The following is a 22,441-nucleotide window of genomic DNA, read 5'->3' as shown; positions in this document are numbered from 1 at the left end:
CTATCGTTTCCCACAGGGTTCCGGTCTCGGCAAAAATCGCTAGCCAGGAAGCGCTATTGCCAAGCTCGTCCTGCCCCTGGCCGTCAAGCAGCCAATGGGCAGCCATTAGCATGCTCCCAAACAGCCCCTTTCCCTTTAAGAAAGGTTTTTAAAAAAACACACACACACACACCCATTGCAACGAATATGCGTTGATTCGTTGCAACGGAGAGACCCATCCAGCTGGCAGGTGGTGTTTGAGCTGCCGTTTCATCGTTGCCACGCTCCCCCCGAGTGAAACCCCCCCCCCTCACGGGCGCGATTTTCGGCTGAAAACAGTGTGAAAAATAAAGGGAAAATAAATCAGCAAACGGGCTCCAGTGTTGCTTGTGCTTAGTGACTGTAAACAGAGGGACTGCAGACGGGGAAGCCTCACTGGCTAAACGGAGGCTTGCCGGTGCGTTGATCTCCACTCGGAGAAAAAAAAATGGCGATCGCTTCGCCAGAAGATCAGAGGAGAGAGCCAGGGGGAGGGACTTTGTAGAAACCACAACAATGGTAACACACAGAACTTTCCCGCTAGTGTTGCAGATTGGTTGCAGGAGTGTAGCGCTTTCCAGGGGGTGAATCCACTTTTGGGGATTTCCCTGAAAGCGCTACAACGAATCGCTTTTTGCAGATCGGTTTCAGGAGTGTTGCAGATTGTCAATGACGTTGTGCATAACAGCAAAACTGTAGCGTTTTCAATTAGTAACCATTGTGCAATTTTGAAGGAGTGCAGAAAGCCCCTGAGTTGATGCAGCCAGCCGGTGTTGCAGGAGCCCTGATCTGGAACTGTTGGCGATTCCTTCTGTTAAATCCATGGGTCCGAAGGAAGCCAGGACACTGAGCGTCCAAACAGCTCTTTTTATTAGGCTCTTAGCATGGTCCAGCTACAAATGAACTGAACAACCTCTCCCCACCGGAGAAAACCCCCGAGGTATATACACAAGCTACACAATAGATCAGTGGTTCTCAACCTTCCTAATGCCACGACTAATACCGTTCCAAAACCGTGGTGATCCCCACGGTAAAATTATGCGTTCTTTCGCAGAAATTAAACCGAAACTGACCAATGGCATGAAGATCCATTGTTCATGATTATATAGAAATTGCTTTTATCCGGGTTTCTCAGTTCAGTTCCGCCTCTTGTCCCACCATGCCGATCTCGCACTTTTCCTCTGCTCCAGACAGACAAACGCTGTATCTCGATCAATCCCGCAAGGCTGATGTGTGGATGGCACCCCGCCCAGCCACCCCCCGGCCAAGCTGCTTGCCCTGCCACAAACCCTGTGAATGGGTCGTTCAACCCACAAAGGGGTCCTGACCCCCAGGTTGAGAACCACTGCAATAGATCTTCCCACCAGTGTGCACTATTAGTCAGTTTCACTTTAAGCTGACTGGATCCTGCAGTTGGGATCTGGCGGGTCCACTGGTCAATTACAAAGTGGCTAGGATCCTGCCTCGGACCTCAAGCTTGGTCTTCAGCAGGGCTGCAGGCACAACACCTTCCCCAACCGAACTTCCATAACTCTGTGGGAGGCCGCCACTTTAAAGCTTCCATCTCAGACTCAAGGCATACTTGGTCTCTCTCCCTTCTCCTAATTATAGGATGCAGAACAGCTGACTCTGCTGGTGGCCAGTCTGAAAACCCCAGACACATCAAATAACAGAGTGTCAGCAACTTAATCCACGAGCTCAAAGAAGAGTCACACTGTTTACCCAACACCAGCAGTGGCTAAGAAAAGAAACAGAGAGAACAGGAGGCAAGCTGCATGGCCCACAACCAAGAGAAGGAAGAAACAGACGGACGGGGTCTTGCGGAGGACAGGATATTCAGTGCCTCAAGGGGACCGGGTGGGAAACCAAGGTAACAACTTTCCCTTTGGGGGTCACTGTTGGAATACGCAAGATCTGTCGTGTGCATGATTTGGAAATATATGAAGAATGTCCTGCAGGGGGTGTCAGAAGAGATGTGTATATAGTACATTTAACTTGGGAACTTCCTGATATTTTCCAAATGATCTCCTCCAATATCCTGATCATCTCTTTGGAGACTTCCTGCTCCTTTGAGCCCACTTCCTCCCTGCTTGCCTCCAGAACAGACTGAATGAACAACAGAACAGTCCGTTAGGTCACTCTTTCTATACAAATTTTGTTTCTGTACTTAATAAAACTATTTTATTCTTTTAAGCAGCCTGGTGCTCCATGCCACTTGGCATATGCAAATTTGACCAATTGTCATTGCCTTTTTAAAATGAAAGAATCAAAGTCATGCCAAATGCAGCCCTGCAGCCCTTCTGGGTCTCTGGCCAAGCCACCCAAGCGCAGAGACCCAGTGGAAGGGCTCACCCTGCTGGCAATCCATTCTCAAGCAGGCTGTGGGAGCTCAATGACCCCCCCTCCCCCATGGAGGCTTGGCCCATAAGGACTTGATGGAATCATGGCACCATGGCAGAGCATCTGCTTGGCGTGCAGAAGGCCTCAGGTCCAATCCCTGGCAGCTCCAGTTTAGGATGTGGGTGATGTGAAATTCCTGGGCTTGAGACAGGGTTGATATCTAAAACGGTCACACCCCTGAAAGGAATCAGGAGATGGGTAGAGATGCTCTGTTGGTGGGCCTAGTGCGTTGTGTCATTTCCGGTCTGGCTATATAACAAGGGAAGGAACACACAGTGTAAGAACGAAACAAAGAGAAATATACTGTGTGGCAGAAATTGCTAATTATAATAAATCTCAAAATAATTGAGGCTTTTGAACTCTGGTGCTGGAGAAGGCTCTTGCGAGTCCCTTGGACTGCAAGGCGAACAAACCGGTCAGTCCTAGAGGAGATCAGCCCGGACTGCTCCTTAGAAGGCTAGATCCTGAAGATGAAACTCAAATAATTTGGCCACCTCATGAGAAGGAGGGACTCCCTGGAGAAGAGCCTAATGCTGGGAGCGATCAAGGGCAAAAGAAGAAGGGGACGACAGAGAATGAGGTGGCTGGATGGAGTCACTGAAGGAGTCGGTGCAAACTTAAATGGACTCCGGGGAATGGTAGAGGACAGGAAGGCCTGGAGGATCATTGTCCGTGGGGTCGTGATGGGTCGGACACAACTTCACACCTAACAACAACAACAACAACAACAAATAAATCTCAAATTACAAACTTGTCACAGTTTCTTCTTTGAGAAAAATATTTAATTGATAGCAGAATTTGCTTGAAGAAAAAAGGGACTTAACCGTACCTTCTTCAGTTCAGGTCTGTAAATCAAAGAACCTACAATAGGTTTCTCAGTGACTTCTTCTATGTCCTCACTAACTTTTCAGCATGTACCTTCTTCAGCTCAGTTCACTTCTGTAAATCTATTAATAAACAATTCCACAGATCAGCAAATTATACAAAAGGGGAAATTGTACGTGAGCATATAAAGATCAGCAGAAATCTCTATTCAATTTAAGCAACTCATTATGACAATACAGTGGCTGATAACATCTTACAAGTTATACAGTAAATGAAAACATCTACAAGGTTATTACTGTCATGTGAAAATAGTTACATGGTAATGAAAATGCAAAAGAGAAACCTTCAAGAGAGCAAAAACCTCCCCAAACAATATAAACTCAGGAAAAACAGTTGTGTGTTACAGTCAAAACCAGGGGTAGTCAAACTGCGGTCCTCCAGATGTCCATGGACTACAATTCCCAGGAGCCCCTGCCAGCGTTCGCTGGCAGGGGCTCCTGGGAATTGTAGTCCATGGACATCTGGAGGGCCGCAGTTTGACTACCCCTGGTCAAAACATTCAAATGGTGATTGGCAATAAGAAATTGTCCTACTAGGACCAAGCTTCATGGACCCATGGAAGTCTACCTCACAGGAATTTTCTGAGGATAAAATGGGAAGGGGAGCATCACGAGAGAGGAGTACATTCAATTTAGCATTCAATGAGTTCTTCAGGTTGCAACACAAAGCTTTTATCCCCTCTCCCCAAGGAATTGTGCCTAATTAGGCATCACATGATGTTAAGATCACCAGGCCTGGGGAGGTGGGAAAATGGGAGTAGCTAGTGGTAATACTGTGACATCAGTTCTAGGGAGAATGGGAAGTGATGTCACACTTCTGTAAGAATCCCTGGAAACTTGATGGCAAAATTACAGTTTTTGGCAATTCCTAAAGAAGACTGCTATTGCTTTTGGGATTTCGAACAATTAATTGCTGAAAATTCAATGGTTTTAACCACAGAGTTCTCATTATTCCTAGACAAGCTTAACATCACTTCTAAGTTTGCCTGGAAGTTGACCCGTTGGCTTTTTTTTTTTCCTGCCACTGTTCTGATCCCCCACTTCCACTGGGGGACAGGCAACACAATTTGATATGTCTCTTACAGCCTTCATTTGCAGCCTTCATTTGCAACACAGACCTGTTTAAATTAAAGGTGCAGCAAATATCTCTCATTTTTCCCCAGAGCATCGGACTCTAATCTGGAGAACTCAGTTTGATTCCCCACTCCTCTGCATGCAGCCTGGGTGAGAGTTCTCTTAGGGATGTTCTAGTACAGTAGTTCTCTTAGAGCTCTCTCAGCCCCACCTACCTCACAGAATATCTTTTGTGGGGAGAGGAAGGAAAATGTGTTTGTAAGCTCCTTCAGCTCTGCTTCTTCTTCTTCTTCTTCTTCTTCTTCTTCTTCTTCTTCTTCTTCTTCTTCTTCTTCCCTCTTTCTGAATTTGGAAAAAACATCAGTTTCTTTCTTTTGCTGCCAGAAATACTACGGGAAGTACAAGGTGACAGAAAGCAGGTATGAACCGGGCCTCAAAGAACAACAGCAACCTGGAGAGCACAACACGTTACCAGACGCCAGCACTTTCTGAACTGCGGAGGATGGTATGGAGAAAAGGAGGATCTGACAGCCACGTGGACCAAGTGTGGCCTAACCTCTACCTTGGAGATGCGTAAGGGAAATGGGAGCGGGTGACTGTGGACCATTGACCTGGAGACAGCTGGTCTTGGAGCAGGGGTTGCTGGGACTGTCATACCAGTTGCAGGATATGGGGTTGAACTTAACCGGAACGGGGAGGAAAAAAGCCGGAAATAATTGCAACATGCCTCTGTCACCCGGAAGTGTGATGCGCTGGTTCAATCAATCAATCAATCAATCAATCAATCAATCAATCAATCAATCAATCAATCAATCAATCCAGTTTATTACAGTCACTGACGAGATCAAAACAGCCACAATATTTAAAAATTATGTCATACAATAAAATTACAACATTAAAATTAATACAACATTCTAATTAATACAAACTGCAATGTATTGCGAGATGTTTAAGATTAATTAAATTAGTCATGACCCTAACTGTGTTCCCTGAACTCTTTTCTCATTCAGCAGGCCAACCATCCCTACTGGGCAGCCTTCCATGTCAGCTTCCCATTTTATCAGCTAATGTGTTTGACAAAGGAGTCCTTCTACTTTGGCCAGGATAAGCAGCAAGGATGGGATTAATAACAAATTCTCCAATCCTATGGTAGAGCCTGCAGGCAGAGCAAATATGTTCTAGAGATTTTGGAGGTTCCTCTCCACATACACAATTTTCCTGAGTAGTTTCAGTGAATTTGGACTCAGGAAGAGCAGAAGGGAGTGCATTGCACCTTAAAAGAGTAAAAATTCTCCTGTTCCTATAGTTCAAATTCCCTAAAAATTTTATATATGGTTTCAATGTTATTTTGTTAAGGGTACTTAGATCAAATAGAGCAGGGGTAGTCAACCTGTGGTCCTCCAGATGTGCATGGACTACAATTCCCATGAGCCCCTGCCAGCATTCGCTGGCAGGGGCTCATGGGAATTGTGGTCCATGCACATCTGGAGGACCACAGGTTGACTTACCCCTGCATTGCTCTATCCACTAAACCCCATGGCCTCCCAATGTAAAGGTAACCTTGCTTTGAATGTCACCTTCATTATCTTTTGACAGATGGGCAGCCAGAAGCAAGAACGTTCTGCAGGAACTTGGCATCACCCACATCCTCAATGCAGCTGATGGGCCATACAATATCAACACGGGGGCTCGGTATTACAGACACCTGCCTGTTGAGTACTGTGGGGTACAAGCCTTTGACGATACCTCCTTTGATATAAGCATTTTCTTCCAGGACGCTGCTGATTTCATACACAAAGCCTTAAAGACTGGAGAAGGTAAGGGGGTGGGGACTAGGGTGGTAAACTGCTTACCATTGCCTGTTATGTGAATCCCAAGCTGATTCGGAAGTTGTGGTGCATGCCAAAGCTAGGGCCAGAGCCAGAATAGCGTAGTGCCAGTTTGGTGTAGTGGTTAGGAATCCAGATTTCTAATCTGGCATGCTGGGTTCCATTCTGCACTCCCCCACATGCAACCAGCTGGGTGATCTTGGGCTCAACATGGCATGGATAAGACTGTTCTGACCGAGCAGAAATATCAGGGCTCTCTCAGCCTCACCCACCTCACAGGGTGTCTGTTGTGGGGAGAGGAAAGGGAAGATGACTGTAAGCCGCTTTGAGACTCCTTTGGTTAGAGAAAAGCGGCATCTAAGAACCAACTCTTCTTCTTCTTCTTCTTCTTCTTCTTCTTCTTCTTCTTCTTCTTCTTCTTCTTCTTCTTCTTCTTCTTCTTCTTCTTCTTCTTCTTCTTCTTCTTCTTCTTCTTCTTCCACAACTGGGTTCCAAGCTTGCACCACTGATGCAACCACCGCCAGCGGTGCTACTTAACTGCTACTTTACATGACAAGGAAGAGTAGGGATGCCAGCCTCCAGATGAGGATTCTCCACAATTACATCTCCAGATGACAGAGATTAATTCCTCTAGGGAAAACAAATGCTCCAGAGGATAAACTCCATGGCCTTGTACTCTACTGAAGTCCCTGCCCTCCCCAGGCTCCGCCCCAAACCTCCAGGAGGTTCCCGGCCTGGATCTGGCAACCCAACCCCCTAACCCCCTGCGGATGGCCAGGAAGGGACCTGGCAGCTCTAGAGGAGGGTCAGCTGGGACATGTCCTAGTATGCTGAGGTTTTATTCGTTTCTTTATACTGGCATTAATACGCTGCCCCTATTGAGCCAGTCATCTTGGGGCAGCTTACAACAATATATAATAAAACCATAAAATGCATTAAAATGGTAGAAAATTATTCGTTAGAATAGTTCCAGCTTTAGTATATGTGTTGCCAAAGTGAGCATGACTTAGATGAGTTTAAAGCAGTATTAAATAAGGAAGAGTACCAGATCCCGGCAGGGGAGGCCCCTTTGGTGCTTTTGTTCTCCCGGGCATGCTGGCTTCAGCCATAGGCCCTGTGGAACTATGTCAGTTCCATGAGGACCCTGAGGTTCTCTGGCAGCTCATTCCATCAGGCAGGGGCCAGGGCCAGTCGCCAGAGTGTTCTCCAGGGCAGGGGTAGTCAACCTGTGGTCCTCCAGATGTCCATGGACTACAAATCCCATGAGCCCCTGCCAGCGTTTGCTGGCAGGGGCTCATGGGAATTGTAGTCCATGGACATCTGGAGGACCACAGGTTGACTACCCCTGCTCCAGGGGACATATTTAGACAGGTGTTCCCTTAGATACGCAGGTCCCAGACTGCATATGGCCCTGAAAGTTAGCACTAACAGTTTGGTGTAGTTGTTATTTCTTTATTTGTTTGTTTGTTTGTTTGTTATATTTATATACCGCCCTCCCCGGAGGCTCAAGGCAGTTTACATGGAACATATGAACAATACATGAAAAGCCATAACATATGAATAACTGTGCAATAATATTAATAACGGATAGTTGTAGCAATATAAACAGTGTCAACAATGCAACAGTGCAACAGTGCCAACAGGTCCAGAGTGCTCTGGTGGAGTTCTGGGAGGGAGGGGGAGCAGGGGCCCTTCAGTCGCTGTTGGTTGTGCCTGGTCTCAACCAAATGCTGGCGAGAGAGCTTCTTTTTGCAGGCCCTGCGGAACTGTTGTAGCTCCATTAGGACCCGTGAGGTCCCTTCCATCTCTGTGATTCTATGATTTTGCTGTAGTCTGAGGGTGGCAACAGAAGGAATCCCCAGAAGCTACATCCAACAGGATCCGTGAAGGATAAGCCTCAATGGGTTTTCCTCCTTGTAGCGGCATTGACAGACTCACTTCCCAGCACGGCCGCTGTGGAAGAAAGAAGGGCTTCTGTATGCCTCTTGAATAGCCGGGTGCCACTCTCGTCTCTGCAGGCAAGGTGTTTGTGCACTGCGCTATGGGGTTAAGCCGCTCGGCAGCTCTAGTGGTGGCTTACTTGATGATCCATGAAAACCTGACCGTCGGGGAGGCCTTAAAAACAGTCGAGTCGCACCGAGGCATCTGCCCGAACACCGGATTCCTCAACCAGCTCCGGGCCTTAGACGTCCGATTAAATGAGAAGAATGTTTTCCCAGCACAGTGAGAAAGAGGTGATGATGTAGCTCTGCAAGGACAGTAATATGGATCAGAGGAGGCTGTCTGTGTGGTGTTCGAGAGCCAGTTTGGGGTAGGGGTTAGGAGTGCGGACTTCTAATCTGGCATGCCGGGTTCGATTCTGCACTCCCCCACATGCAGCCAGCTGGGTGACCTTGGGCTCACCACGGCACTGATAAAGCTTTTCTGACCGAGCAGGGATATCAGCGCTCTCTTAGCCTCACCCAACTCACAGGGTGTCTGTTGTGGGGAGAGGAAAGGGAAGGCGAATGTAAACCGCTTTGAGCCTCCTTTGGTTAGAGAAAAGCGGCATCTAAGAACCAACTCTTCTTCTTCTTCTTCTTCTTCTTCTTCTTCTTCTTCTTCTTCTTCTTCTTCTTCTTCTTCTTCTTCTTCTTCTTCTTCTTCTTCCACAACTGGGTTCCAAGCTTGCACCACTGATGCAACCACCGCCAGCGGTGCTACTTAACTGCTACTTTACATGACAAGGAAGAGTAGGGATGCCAGCCTCCAGATGAGGATTCTCCACAATTACATCTCCAGATGACAGAGATTAATTCCTCTAGGGAAAACAAATGCTCCAGAGGATAAACTCCATGGCCTTGTACTCTACTGAAGTCCCTGCCCTCCCCAGGCTCCGCCCCAAACCTCCAGGAGGTTCCCGGCCTGGATCTGGCAACCCAACCCCCTAACCCCCTGCGGATGGCCAGGAAGGGACCTGGCAGCTCTAGAGGAGGGTCAGCTGGGACATGTCCTAGTATGCTGAGGTTTTATTCGTTTCTTTATACTGGCATTAATACGCTGCCCCTATTGAGCCAGTCATCTTGGGGCAGCTTACAACAATATATAATAAAACCATAAAATGCATTAAAATGGTAGAAAATTATTCGTTAGAATAGTTCCAGCTTTAGTATATGTGTTGCCAAAGTGAGCATGACTTAGATGAGTTTAAAGCAGTATTAAATAAGGAAGAGTACCAGATCCCGGCAGGGGAGGCCCCTTTGGTGCTTTTGTTCTCCCGGGCATGCTGGCTTCAGCCATAGGCCCTGTGGAACTATGTCAGTTCCATGAGGACCCTGAGGTTCTCTGGCAGCTCATTCCATCAGGCAGGGGCCAGGGCCAGTCGCCAGAGTGTTCTCCAGGGCAGGGGTAGTCAACCTGTGGTCCTCCAGATGTCCATGGACTACAAATCCCATGAGCCCCTGCCAGCGTTTGCTGGCAGGGGCTCATGGGAATTGTAGTCCATGGACATCTGGAGGACCACAGGTTGACTACCCCTGCTCCAGGGGACATATTTAGACAGGTGTTCCCTTAGATACGCAGGTCCCAGACTGCATATGGCCCTGAAAGTTAGCACTAACAGTTTGGTGTAGTTGTTATTTCTTTATTTGTTTGTTTGTTTGTTTGTTATATTTATATACCGCCCTCCCCGGAGGCTCAAGGCAGTTTACATGGAACATATGAACAATACATGAAAAGCCATAACATATGAATAACTGTGCAATAATATTAATAACGGATAGTTGTAGCAATATAAACAGTGTCAACAATGCAACAGTGCAACAGTGCCAACAGGTCCAGAGTGCTCTGGTGGAGTTCTGGGAGGGAGGGGGAGCAGGGGCCCTTCAGTCGCTGTTGGTTGTGCCTGGTCTCAACCAAATGCTGGCGAGAGAGCTTCTTTTTGCAGGCCCTGCGGAACTGTTGTAGCTCCATTAGGACCCGTGAGGTCCCTTCCATCTCTGTGATTCTATGATTTTGCTGTAGTCTGAGGGTGGCAACAGAAGGAATCCCCAGAAGCTACATCCAACAGGATCCGTGAAGGATAAGCCTCAATGGGTTTTCCTCCTTGTAGCGGCATTGACAGACTCACTTCCCAGCACGGCCGCTGTGGAAGAAAGAAGGGCTTCTGTATGCCTCTTGAATAGCCGGGTGCCACTCTCGTCTCTGCAGGCAAGGTGTTTGTGCACTGCGCTATGGGGTTAAGCCGCTCGGCAGCTCTAGTGGTGGCTTACTTGATGATCCATGAAAACCTGACCGTCGGGGAGGCCTTAAAAACAGTCGAGTCGCACCGAGGCATCTGCCCGAACACCGGATTCCTCAACCAGCTCCGGGCCTTAGACGTCCGATTAAATGAGAAGAATGTTTTCCCAGCACAGTGAGAAAGAGGTGATGATGTAGCTCTGCAAGGACAGTAATATGGATCAGAGGAGGCTGTCTGTGTGGTGTTCGAGAGCCAGTTTGGGGTAGGGGTTAGGAGTGCGGACTTCTAATCTGGCATGCCGGGTTCGATTCTGCACTCCCCCACATGCAGCCAGCTGGGTGACCTTGGGCTCACCACGGCACTGATAAAGCTTTTCTGACCGAGCAGGGATATCAGCGCTCTCTTAGCCTCACCCAACTCACAGGGTGTCTGTTGTGGGGAGAGGAAAGGGAAGGCGAATGTAAACCGCTTTGAGCCTCCTTCGGGTAGAGAAAGGGGCATATAAGAACCAACTCTTCTTCTTCTTCTTCTTCTTCTCATTTAAAGTTTTATCTTAGTTCCAGGATTCAGAGCAGTTCCTGCCAGTACCTTTCTTGGCAACCACCATGTGTTTTTTAAAAGTTGGTGTGTCTCAGTGGGGCTCCCGTCCAGCTTGACTTCTGATTTGCCAGCTCCACCTGTGGATGGGCGGCTGACTGAGTACTGCCCCAGAGACACTGGCCAGGTGTTTGGAGGCAGTATTGGAATGGCTGCAGCAGAGCCGCCTGAAACTACCGTATATACTCGCATATAAGCCGAGGCACCCAATTTCACCGCAAATGTGGGCAAACCTATTGACTTGGGTGGGAAATGCCCCATCATCACAGGTTCTCTCATCCAGCCTCCAATGAATACAGAAAAGTCAAGAGGATGAAGAGTTGCTGGTTTTTGTACCCTGCTTTTCACCCACAGAAATCAAAAGAATAATTTGGAAGAAGTGATTAAGAAGAGGAAGAAGTGAAAGCAAAAGGGAAAAAAAAGATCAGGGTCCCTCAGTCAAACTGCTGATGTCCTACAAGCTGCCAGAGCAAGGATTGGCTGGCTGGAGGAGGGATTCATTTCAATTACCTTATATACCCGCGTATAAGCCGAGGAGGGCTTTTTCAGTGTGGAAAAAGGTGCTGAAAATCTAGGCTTATATAGGGTAAACCTGGAAAAGACAGAGGTCCTATGGCTGGGGAGGAAAGGATCAGAAGAGGATGGGGGACAATTAACTTTGCACTCTGTCTGGAACTTGGAGGTGATCTTTGATGCCTCCCTTTCAATGGAGGCTCAGATTGCAAAGGGGATCAGCTCAGGGAGATTGTCAACCTCTCCCTGTCTTTGGGAGAGTTCACTCAGAGGCTCAAAGCGGCAGTGATCTGCCCCCTTCTGAAGAAACCATCGCTGGACCCCGCCAGCTACTGCCCAGTATTGCATCTTGCGTTCCTGAGCAAGGTAGTTGAGAGGGCCACTGCGGACCAGCTCTTGGCATTTTTGGAGGAAACTTTGGCCCTGGACCCATACCAGTCTGGCTTCCGTCCTGGCCATGGGGTGGAGACTGTGCTGGTCACTCTGATGGATGATCTCTGGCACCAACTGGATCGAGGTGGATCGGCCATTCTCGTGTTATTATAAGAAGAGTCGGTTCTTTATATGCTGCTTTTCTCTACCCGAAGGAAAGCAGTTCACAGTTGCCTTCCCTTTCCTCTCCCCACAACAGACACCCTGTGAGGTGGGTGAGGCTGAGAGAGCCCTGATATCACTGCCTGGTCAGAACAGCTTTCTCAGTGCTGTGGCGAGCCCAAGGTCACCCAGCCAGGGGCAAGGAAGTAAAATCAAGCCCCTCCCCCCCAACTTCTCCAGTTTCTTACCACAAAAATGGCTGGACTGATATAGACAGAAATAAGGCCATGAAATGAAACACGGGGCACATATGGGACATTATTTTTGTCTGTTTTATTCTTTTATTAATCTATTGTTTTATCAGAATGTTCTATTATAATTGTTGTACACCACCCTGAGCCTGACTGGAAAGGTCGGTCTATACTAGGGTTGAGCGCTTCCGTGCGGTTCGGCCACCTGTGTGCAGCTGCCGGCTGGTTCACCACCACTGCCGCCCCTGCTCTCCATGCCACAGCGCTGGCCTCCTATGGGCTGCCTTGGGCTCCGGTGATCGCCGAGGCGGCTGAAGCGCTCTATGCGTTAAACTGATGATGATGATCTGATGGGCTAATGTTTTCCACGTCCAGCCACCACAGTAGTATTTGTTATGCCCTCTCAGTCCCCCTTCCCAGCGTGCTTCTCTTCTCCTCTGCATGTGCAGCTCCACCTCAGGCAACAGCCATTCTGTGACGGTGCCCATCACTCTGTGCCTGGATTCCCATGGTGCCCACAGGCTCAAAATATGTTGGGGACCTCCGTAGTAGACCTGGCGTTCCTTCATTCATTTTTCCTGGATAAAGTCACTAAATGTTTGCAAAAAAGGCCACCAGGATCTTCCCAGATTATTCCAGCTGTCTACAAGGCTAGTTCTGAAACACCAGCATCTGGTTATGAAATAATAATTTAAGCAGCAAAACTAGGAGACCCATATCTGTGCCATTTCATGCAACAGTGTGGAAGTTGGGTGTCCTCTACATTAGCGGTCCCCAACCTTCTGGTCGGGGACCGCCTCCGGGGGTGGGGAAGAGCCAGTGGCCCGGCTGCCACAGTTGCTAATAAACGTGCATGGCCAATTGCTGCGCGTGTGCGTTTTGGCCACCAGGTGGAACTAACACGCATGTGCAGAATTGCCGCGCATGCACGTTTTGGCCACCAGGGGGTGCAAACGTGCACGCGCGGCAGTTCCGCGCGTGCGCGTTTGCGTAGCTGCCGCGCCGGCTGCCGCACCAGCCGCGCCAGCTGCCATGCCAGCCTCTTTCCCCCCCTCTCGCTGCGGGGGCGGGGGAGGCAGGCGCGGCTGCTGGCGGCCTGGTATGATGGCCTTTGCGGCCCGGTACTGGGTCACGGACCGGGGGTTGGGGACCCCTGAACATATCCTTCTGCAACTGAACCCTGACATGGCAGCCCTGGTTTAAAACCATTCTTTTTCAAACCTGGACCTTTGACAGTTTCACACACCTTGAAGTCACTTGATAATGGGAGTGTAAAGGCGTTAATGGGACTGTAAAGGTGAGCAGACTATTCAATGTTTTATATGATTTAGCCTCACATGTTACTGATCTGATTTTCTTCATTTTCATTTTTTTAAAGTCCTCAGAATAGTTTAACATTTTTGTCATAGTGGGCCAAATTGAACTGAAAGAAAATTTCCTGCTCACTTTACAGCTGGTGCACCATTTGTAACCCTGACCTGGACTCATTCTGCACATGGAGAATAATGCAAAAGTTAAGCAGTGTTGCCCTTGGTTAGTTCTTGGATTGGAGACCACCAAGGCAGAAGTCCTTGGTTGCTACACAAATCAGCCAGCGGCAAACTATCTGAGCCAAAAAAATACCCATATTTTCTCAGACGAATACAAATCAGAGTTTATTTTCAGATATTCAATACAACAGTTCGCAAAGAATCCTCAAAATATTCAGGATTATCCTTTCATATTCTCCTGCTGGGCTCCATTGTTTTATTTAAGGCAGCCTTTCTCACCTTTTTCCCACTGAGAAAGCCCTGAAACATTCCTCAGGCTTTGAGTAATCCCATATGTGGCTCAGACATACTCAATACGGTTGGGAAGCATACATACTCATCTGGAGCCCCTCCTCTTTCCAACGCCTCCAGGTCCATCGTTGGCCAATTTTGGAGGGGGGTCAACATGACCATATATGGTCGTATCACTCAAGAAATATTTAACAAATTAAAAATATATATTAAAATTCCCACCTATTCAGGAAACCCTTCCAGGGCCACTTATTTATGAAACCCTGATTGAGAAAGCCTGGTTTAAGGAGTTGCTTAAGAGGTAAAGGTAAAGGTATCCCCTGTGTAAGCACCAAGTCATGTCTGACCCTTGGGGTGACGTCCTCTAGCGTTTTCATGGCAGACTCAATACGGGGTGGTTTGCCAGTGCCTTCCCCAGTCATTACCCTTTACCCCCCAGCAAGCTGGGTACTCATTTTACCGACCTCGGAAGGATGGAAGGCTGAGTCAACCTTGAGCTGGCTGCTGGGACTGAACTACCAACCTCATGGGCAGAGCTTTAGACAGCATGTCGGCTGCCTTACCACCCTGCGCCACAAGAGGCTTAGCAACCCTCAAAATTGTTTTTAAGACCTCATGATGCAGCATGGTAAAATCTTAGATTTGCCCTATGGAACTTAACTTTTTAATAGTTTTTAAAACTTCTGTAAACTGAAAAAAAAACATTTTTGTGTGTGCAAACCATGTGTGTACAAACATCCCCCAGTCTATGCCTAGCCCCAGGATGCATGTTTTCCAAACCATGCTCCATGGGCAAGGTTCAGAATTGGATGTATGCTATAAAGTGAGATTTTATTTCGGCATTAAGTTTAATGCTGTAAAATTGACTCACAACTTCGAAGCAAGCATTCTGTAGATGCTTTTATTCCTCTGCTAGACACAAGATAGTAAAAAATGCTTGTTCTCCTTTGCGAGGATTTTTGAATCCAGAAAATGTGACGCATTCTATGTTGAAAGGGTAGTTGCTCATGTTCCCCCTCTTTAGGGCACTTGCTGAGTCAAATCTGATCAGCAAATACCAGCCTTTGGTGGGAAAGATTGGAAAACAGGTGAGCTGTTATTTCCCCCTCCCACCAGCAGATGTCAGAGATGAGCTGTTGAAAACCCTATCAGGTTTTGAATAATAGGTGTTTACATTTCTTTTGAGGTTCAACCTCACTGGTTGGCAACAGCACTAGAATTAAAGCAAAGTCCGACCACACGAGTGTAATCCCATATTTAAAAAACCTTGAAAAGCTCTTTCTGATTATCACATACCTTCTCTGAGGGCAGCATTTAGTCTGTTCTGCATCGGATTTCTTAATGGAACTGAGAGATCATTTCCTTCCCATAGATTATGGCCCAAAGAATCCCGGGCATTCACAGAGAGTCAGCATATAAACCTGCCAGATCTTTGTTTGAAGCACTCAGGCCTTTGTTTCTAATGAAATTCCCCTAAGTATCCCTTGCTATCAGCTCAATTGCCCAATGGGATTAGAAAATGCTTTCTTCTGCCCGGTGGCTTGTTCTGCCCCTTTACCTGGTGCAACAAACGTATCTGGTGGTGCCTGCCAAGATGACTCCGCTGAAGCTGATTCATGCTAGTGAAGAATCCCATCACCTCCGGGCGCCTCTCCACGGCTGCTCCTGCTGCCTTTCACTCAAATGTTTGGAAGTCCGCTAGGAGGACGCAGATCATGGTTTATAATTAACACAATTAAAAATAGCATTTGAATAAACTGGATGCAAGGAACGGGGCAGGGAAGCTGTTGTGCAACGGCCAGCCTAGGAGGAAGCTCAGGAGGGGGCATCATCATCACCTAAACATTCAGCAGAGCTGCTCCCCCCCATCCCACCCCACAAAGGCAAGTACTTTTAAAGCTGTTTACAAAACGAGATGCCCAGGATTTGTTAGGAGGTTGCAGTGTTTATCGCATGAGCGGTTGAACAACAGCTGCGTCTGCATGCCAGGTTGTGCTTTGGACTGCTGCGTAGAAAGACCCTGTCGAATGGCTGTCGGTGGTTTACCAGTAGGGTCACGAGTCCCGGAGCATCTTAGAAACCAACAAGATTTTGAAGTTGTGAGCTTTCAAGAGTCAAAGCTCCCTTCGTAAGAGCTCTTGAAATCCTAGACCCCAGAAATCCTGTTGATTTTCCCTCTGAAACTAGCAGTAAATGGGAGTGTAGCTACCTAGATGAAACCCAACAGAGACTGTTCCAAGGGTGATGTTTAAGGGCTCTGAGTGGAAAGGGGGAAAGGTTTGATACAACTGAAATGTAATCTTATTTATACTGGGTTCCCCCCCCCCCCCAAAAAATGGAGTATTCTAAACCAGAGAGGTCTATCCAGAAAATCTGAAAATTTGAGTGTACCTGGTTAATTCCTGAAGAATTCAAATCATTAATATTTCTCATCAGGAACAAAACATCATGCAGGTGAGTATTCTAGAATGTTGACAAATGTTGAGATCTGCAGCATAGTGCAGGAAGGGCTATTGTGGTCGCCTTGATGGCCGTGAAGGACAGACAGGGACGGGATAGGTCATCAGCTGACATTGGCAGAGCAACTGAGGTGGGAGAGAAGAAGGGCAGGAAACAGGGCCAGGGGGAGCAGAGCAGGGGTGGGGGAGGACGTGAAAACATCGTTTGCATTAGTGGAGTCAAGCAGCCCCTGTGGCAGAGGCAGCCTTTCCTAGGAGGGCCCTGAGCTGGGGGTGGGGGGTAGAGATAGAAAACGCTGGCGGAAAATGAAGCCAAAAGGCAAATTGTCCTGCATTTTGAAAAGGAATTGTGAATACCGGCACTTTGTGGATGAGGAAAAATGTTATGCTTTGGTTTAAATTACATCCTTGCAAGTGAGCAGCTAGAGGCACATCCCGAAATCTAGGAATTTACTTTGAACGTTGAGATCCAAAATTAAACTTTTGAATGCTTTTCGATATTCAGATCTACGCAATTCAGGGTCGATATCTAAGAACCCCAAAGAGAATCTTCTCTCCGAACCAACTTTGATCTGTATTTGGCAAGTTTGAACCACTAACCCAGGGGTAGTCAAATTGCGGCCCTCCAGATGTCCATGGACTACAATTCCCAGGAGCCCCCTGCCAGCGAATGGAGGGCCGCAGTTTGACTAGCCCTGCACTAACCTTTCATGGCCCCTCTGTAGTGTTCTGAGGTGACCTGTGCTTTGGCTGTTCCCTGGCTGGCCTCAGCAGTTCCTAATCTCGCCTTAGAATTCCTACGAATCCAAAGAACAGGATGGCTCAGTCAGATTAGTTAGACAATGTTTGCAGGTAGTTCTGAGGCAAAAGACCACCTTTACTCTAAATAAAACCAACAAAGACCAACAAAGGTTTTTTCGAGGCATGAACTTTCGAATGCAAGCAATTAGTGGGTTACCATTTTTATGCTTTGAAAAACAGTGATTAGATATTTTGTAAACTTTGTTAACTATTGGGGATGAATATGTGTTATTTTGCATTGTTGAACAATCAATACAAAACAAAGATGCACAGTAAAAGTACTCGAAAGCTCACGCCTTGAATAAATCTTTGTTGGTCTTAAAGCTGCTACTAGGCTCTGATTTTATTGTTCTACTTCAGACCAACACGGCGACCCATTTGAATTTAAATAAAACCCTTCTTTTCTCTTCTAAATAGAGTTAATTTAGAAGTCTGCCAGCAAAACAATTTCAGGATGGTGGTTTCAGATAGGTACAGTTCTTTTTTTCTCTAAAGTTCCTTCAACAGACCTTGCCACACAGTCTTATTTTCTCACTTGCCACTTAGGCTAATAACTTTCATAAAGCCTCGTTTTCCTAACTTGCCACCCGGGCTATCATCTTCCACACAGTATGCAGATTTCTCTCACCCCCTGAAGCACCTAGGTCCATCTCTTCTCGGGCACAGCTGCCATCCCATGATCACCCACTTCAGTCACCCACGCGCCCTTCCTGATGCCAGAGGCCTACATTTTAAATCACCACAACTTACATATTATTAAATCGCAGAAATAAAACACACAAGCCCCATCCATAGCTCAGTGGCTGGACAAAGTAGCCAAACTGTCAAAAATGGCTAGACTTACCTATATGATTAATGGAAGATCTGTGGAAGAGTATGAAGAACCATGGTTTTATTATTTGGACTATCTCAAGAAAAGTGCTTAGATGTACAATATGCACCACTAGACAAGAAAGAGTGAGGAGGATATTATACTTCTTTAAATGGATAATGAGATGTTATGTCTAATTTTCTGTAGTTCTATCCAAGTTGCTAATTAATTTTTTGTTAACCTGCTTTTATCTCAAATAAAAGGAAAATGTAAAATAAAATAAAACACAGTGGTGTAATCTTTGGACGGGCTGAGCCCCATAATGAATATTCAGGATGGGACTATACCATTTTAACTAAAGAGGAAATTGATGTATTGTTAGCCTATGAAAGAAGGGATGGTCTTCAAGTATAAGACAATGGACGGAGAACCAGAAACTTAAACTGGTTTCTGATCATTATCTATCTAATAGATACCATTTTCCTAGTGTACACACTTATGTATGCAGCTCATACTATCTGGGTGTTTATTTTTAGCAAGAAACAATGGGCTTTGAGTACTTGATATTCTTGTGAAATGGATGTTTCCCATCTGCCCAGCTGGACGCTTTCAGGAACAATCTTGTCTAGGGTTGATTTCCTAATGAAGCAAGAGCAAAACAATCGGCATGAGTAAAGGTGCAGCTCTCTGCTTTTCCCCAAACTAACTTGCTACCGAACCTCCAACGTTGTACAAAAGCCCTGATTCTCCAGGGCATCAGTTCAAAGGCTTCTTGGTTGCAAAACTCTCCTCCCAAGATTTATTTTTTCTCTTTGTTCCCCTCTGGAATCCATTTTAAAGTGACTGTGCTCCAGAACCAGCAGAAATTTGCCTCATTCTCTGAGAGGCTGCTGCTGCTGGCTGGCTGACTGCTCCCTCCCCCCACCCTCGGCTCATTAGAGAAAAAGCCTCATGCTCCACTAGGCTTTTCCACCAGCTTCTCCCGAGCATCTGGTATATAAATTAAACAAACAAACAAAAGAGGAGAAATAAAACATGCTAGCTGGACTTCCTCCGCATTCCCCCCTCTCAGCTCCCTGAATGAAGTGCAGAATACTTTCTGTTTCAAGTCGGGGGAAAGTAATGAGGAAGACTCAGGTTCAAATCGATCTGAATTCAACAGGATTGAAAATGGAATAAACAAAGTAAGTGCAGATTCAGCCCAGGAAAAAGAAGCCAACATCTTGGATTCTCGGAACAAATCTGTAGACCTGGCCATTCTACTGTAGTCTGTGTAATAAGACAAATGGCTGGGCCTCTACCTCCCAGAAGGGAAGAAGAAGTCTTTCCCATCGCCTACTGCCCGGTACTCTAAACTGGAGATGCCTGAGATTGAGTCAGAGACCTTTGGCACACAAAGCCGACGATCTGCCTTTGAGGCAAGGCCCCTCTCGAGTAAAGCAAAAAGCCCTCTGTTGGCAATGCTTAGAATTGACATAGCAGCTCTCAAAGCCCTGCAGTAACATTTCCTCAGCTATTTCCCATATTTTCCCTCATCAACATACTGCCTCTACTTGTCCATGGCCAGCTGACATAGGAAGAACCTGAGGCTGCCAAATTCATTTGTGGCTGGGGAAAGGTCGATCAGGCAACTGAAAAGTACAGACAATCTAACTTAAATCTAATAGATGCTACTTGAAATAACAAAAATATGTGAAATTCACAAGGCCTCCTTAAACAGTTAAGGTAACAGCACACCAAGGCATTGTACAACCAATCACCCAACGCATTTTTGGCAAGAATCTGTCTTCACCTAGAAGAGAATTTCTCAGAATGACCATATCCTGCCGGTCAGGTAAAGCACTTCAGTGTAGCATCTGAAAAATAAGTAATAACACTTGAAAAATTAAACATTTCCCCCAAAAAACTAAAATGTAATAATCATCAATTAAAAGTTAATAAATAACATAGTGACAGTAGTATTCCCTATCAGTCTTCAGACAGACTTTGCTCAGTCTATGCTAAATTCCCTGACATCTGAAAACATATTACTGCGTGGACTGACACAATATGAAAAATGTATCTACTTAACATATATGCAATATAATTCAAATACCTGATCAGCCTAACAAATCTCTCACTACAAGTCCAAAACAAAGTTTGACTCCAGCTGAAACTTTACAACCAACTAATTTTTTATTCAAGATACAGTCACAGAGTTGGAAGGCCATCTAGTCCCACCCCCTGCTCAATGCAGGATCAGCCTCAAGCATCCAGGATAAGGATCTGTCCAGCCGTTGCTTGAAGACTGCCAGTGAGGGGGAGCTCACTTCCTCCTTAGACAGCTGATTCCACTGCTGAACTATTTGAACTGTGAATTTCCCCTCCCTGATATTTAGCTCATACTGTTCTGCACATAATTTAAAATCTTACTGTGGGTCCTGTCCTTTGCAACCAAAATGAACCTTTCCCTGCCCACCTCTAAAATACAATCTTTCAAATACTTAAAGACAGCAATCGTGTTCCCCCTCAACCTCCTCTTCAGCAGCCTGAACAGTCCTAAGTCCATCAGCCTTTCCAACCTCCCTACGATCATTTTCATTGCTCTCCTCTGAACCTTCTCAGTTTTGTCCACGTTCTTTTGGAGACCTCCGGAACTGCACACAGGTGTAGTCTGACCAACGCAGCATACAGTAGGACTACGAAATCTTATGAGTTTGACGTGATGCCTCTGTTGATACAGCCCAAGACTGCATTGCCTTCTTTACCGCTGCATCACAGTGTCTGCTCATAAGTACTCCCAAGATCTTGTTCACACACACTGCTGCCCATAAGTATATCTCCCATCCAGCAGGCATGCTTCTCATTTGTGTGACCCAGATGTAGAACTCTGCATTTATCCTTATTGAATTGCATCTTGTTCTCATTTGCCCACTCTTCCAGGGCGTTCAGATCTCATTGAACCTCTATCTTCCAGGGTGTTTGCTACTCCTCCCAATTTGGTGCCATCTATAGATTTAGTGAGGGCCTCTTATGGCGCAGGGTGGTAAGGCAGCCAACATGCAGTCTGAAGCTCTGACCATGAGGTTGGGAGTTCAATCCCAGCAGCCGGCTCAAAGTTGGCTCAGCCTTCCATCCTTCCGAGGTCGGTAAAATGAGTACCCAGCTTGCTGGGGGGTAAACGGTAATGACTGGGGAAGGGAATGGCAAACCACCCCGTATTGAGTCTGCCAAGAAAACACTGGAGGGCGTCACCCCATGACCCAGAGCTTGCACAGGGGATATCTTTACCTTTATAGATTTAGTGAGTCCTTCCACACCCTCATCCAGATCACTGATTAAAATGTTAAAAAGTACCACACTCAGTACCCAGTCTCAAGCCCTGTGGCACCCCACTGCTCATCTCCCTCCAATCTGATGAAATACCATTGACTACTACTCTTTGGGTGTGGCTTTCTAGCCCATTCCCTATTCACCTAACCATCCAAAAAATCCAGTCTGCAGTTCTCCAGTTTACATATCACAACATCACGCCTTAGTGAAATCCAGGTAAACAACATGCACTGAGTTTCCATGCTCCAATAAGCCTGTCACCCGATTAAAGAAGGAAACCAGGTTGGTCTGGCAGGACCAGTTGGAGACAAATCCGTGCTGACTTCCTCAGATCAAAAAGTTGTCCTTCAGTTGTTTGCAGATTGCTCCCTTTAAATCCTGCTCCATTATCTTCCTTGCAACTGAGGTCAAGACTCACAGGCCTGTAGTTTCCCAAGTCATCTCTCCTACGTTTTCTGAAGATTGGGATAACCTTCACTCTCCTCCAGTCTTCTGACTCCTCTCCAGTCCTCCAAGAGGTCCTAAGGATAATGGACAAAGATTCTGCAAGCTCTCCAGAAAGTTCTTTCAGCACTTGGGTGCACACCCTCTGGCCCAGGGGATTTGAACTCATCCAGTGCAGCCAGGTGACTCTCAACAACATCTCTGACCATGTCAACTCACCACCCAAACACTATACCTTGCCTACTACTTTGTCCATATTCTTCCAGAGAAAAACAGAGGCAAAACAGGTAATGAGCCTTTCTACTTTCTTTCTGTCCTCTATCAGAGTTGCTCTATCTTCATCCAATGGACCTATTGCCTTGTTTACCTCACATATCTGAAGAAGCTTTTCTTGTTATAGTGGGTTTCCCTGGTCAGTCTCATCTCACTCCCAGCTTTGGCCTCTCTGGTGGCTGACCTAGGTGTAAACTCCACGGAGCTTTTATTCCAACCCCAGGTCGATTCAGTCCCTGCC

At 46.6% G+C, this 22,441-nt stretch overlaps 2 protein-coding genes across 3 annotated transcripts in view; both read left to right on the top strand.

Moving 5' to 3' along the window:
* Positions 1-1,546: 1,546 nt before the first annotated feature.
* Positions 1,547-9,580, top strand: LOC143841565 (dual specificity protein phosphatase 13B-like). The gene is made up of 4 exons (XM_077346000.1): positions 1,547-1,888; positions 4,761-4,949; positions 5,973-6,193; positions 8,224-9,580. Exons 2-4 carry the CDS (start codon positions 4,798-4,800, stop codon positions 8,430-8,432), a joined length of 582 nt encoding a protein of 193 aa, XP_077202115.1. The 5' UTR covers positions 1,547-1,888; positions 4,761-4,797; the 3' UTR covers positions 8,433-9,580.
* The window catches only part of LOC143841564 (dual specificity protein phosphatase 13B-like), a 38,361-nt gene continuing 21,973 nt past the window's right edge, over positions 6,054-22,441 (top strand). The window contains exon 1 of one of the 2 annotated variants that reach the window (XM_077345997.1): positions 6,054-6,193. The gene's annotated coding sequence lies outside the window, so the exon portion shown is untranslated. Of the gene's footprint in view, positions 6,194-15,834; positions 15,984-22,441 lie in introns of those variants that run through there. The other variant, XM_077345996.1, reaches the window with a different exon arrangement.

Source organism: Paroedura picta, chromosome 7, assembly GCF_049243985.1.
Source record: "Paroedura picta isolate Pp20150507F chromosome 7, Ppicta_v3.0, whole genome shotgun sequence".
Lineage (NCBI taxonomy): Eukaryota > Metazoa > Chordata > Lepidosauria > Squamata > Gekkonidae > Paroedura > Paroedura picta.
The sequence above is the reverse complement of the archived record's forward strand: the minus strand, read 5'-3'. Positions and strand labels throughout refer to the sequence as shown.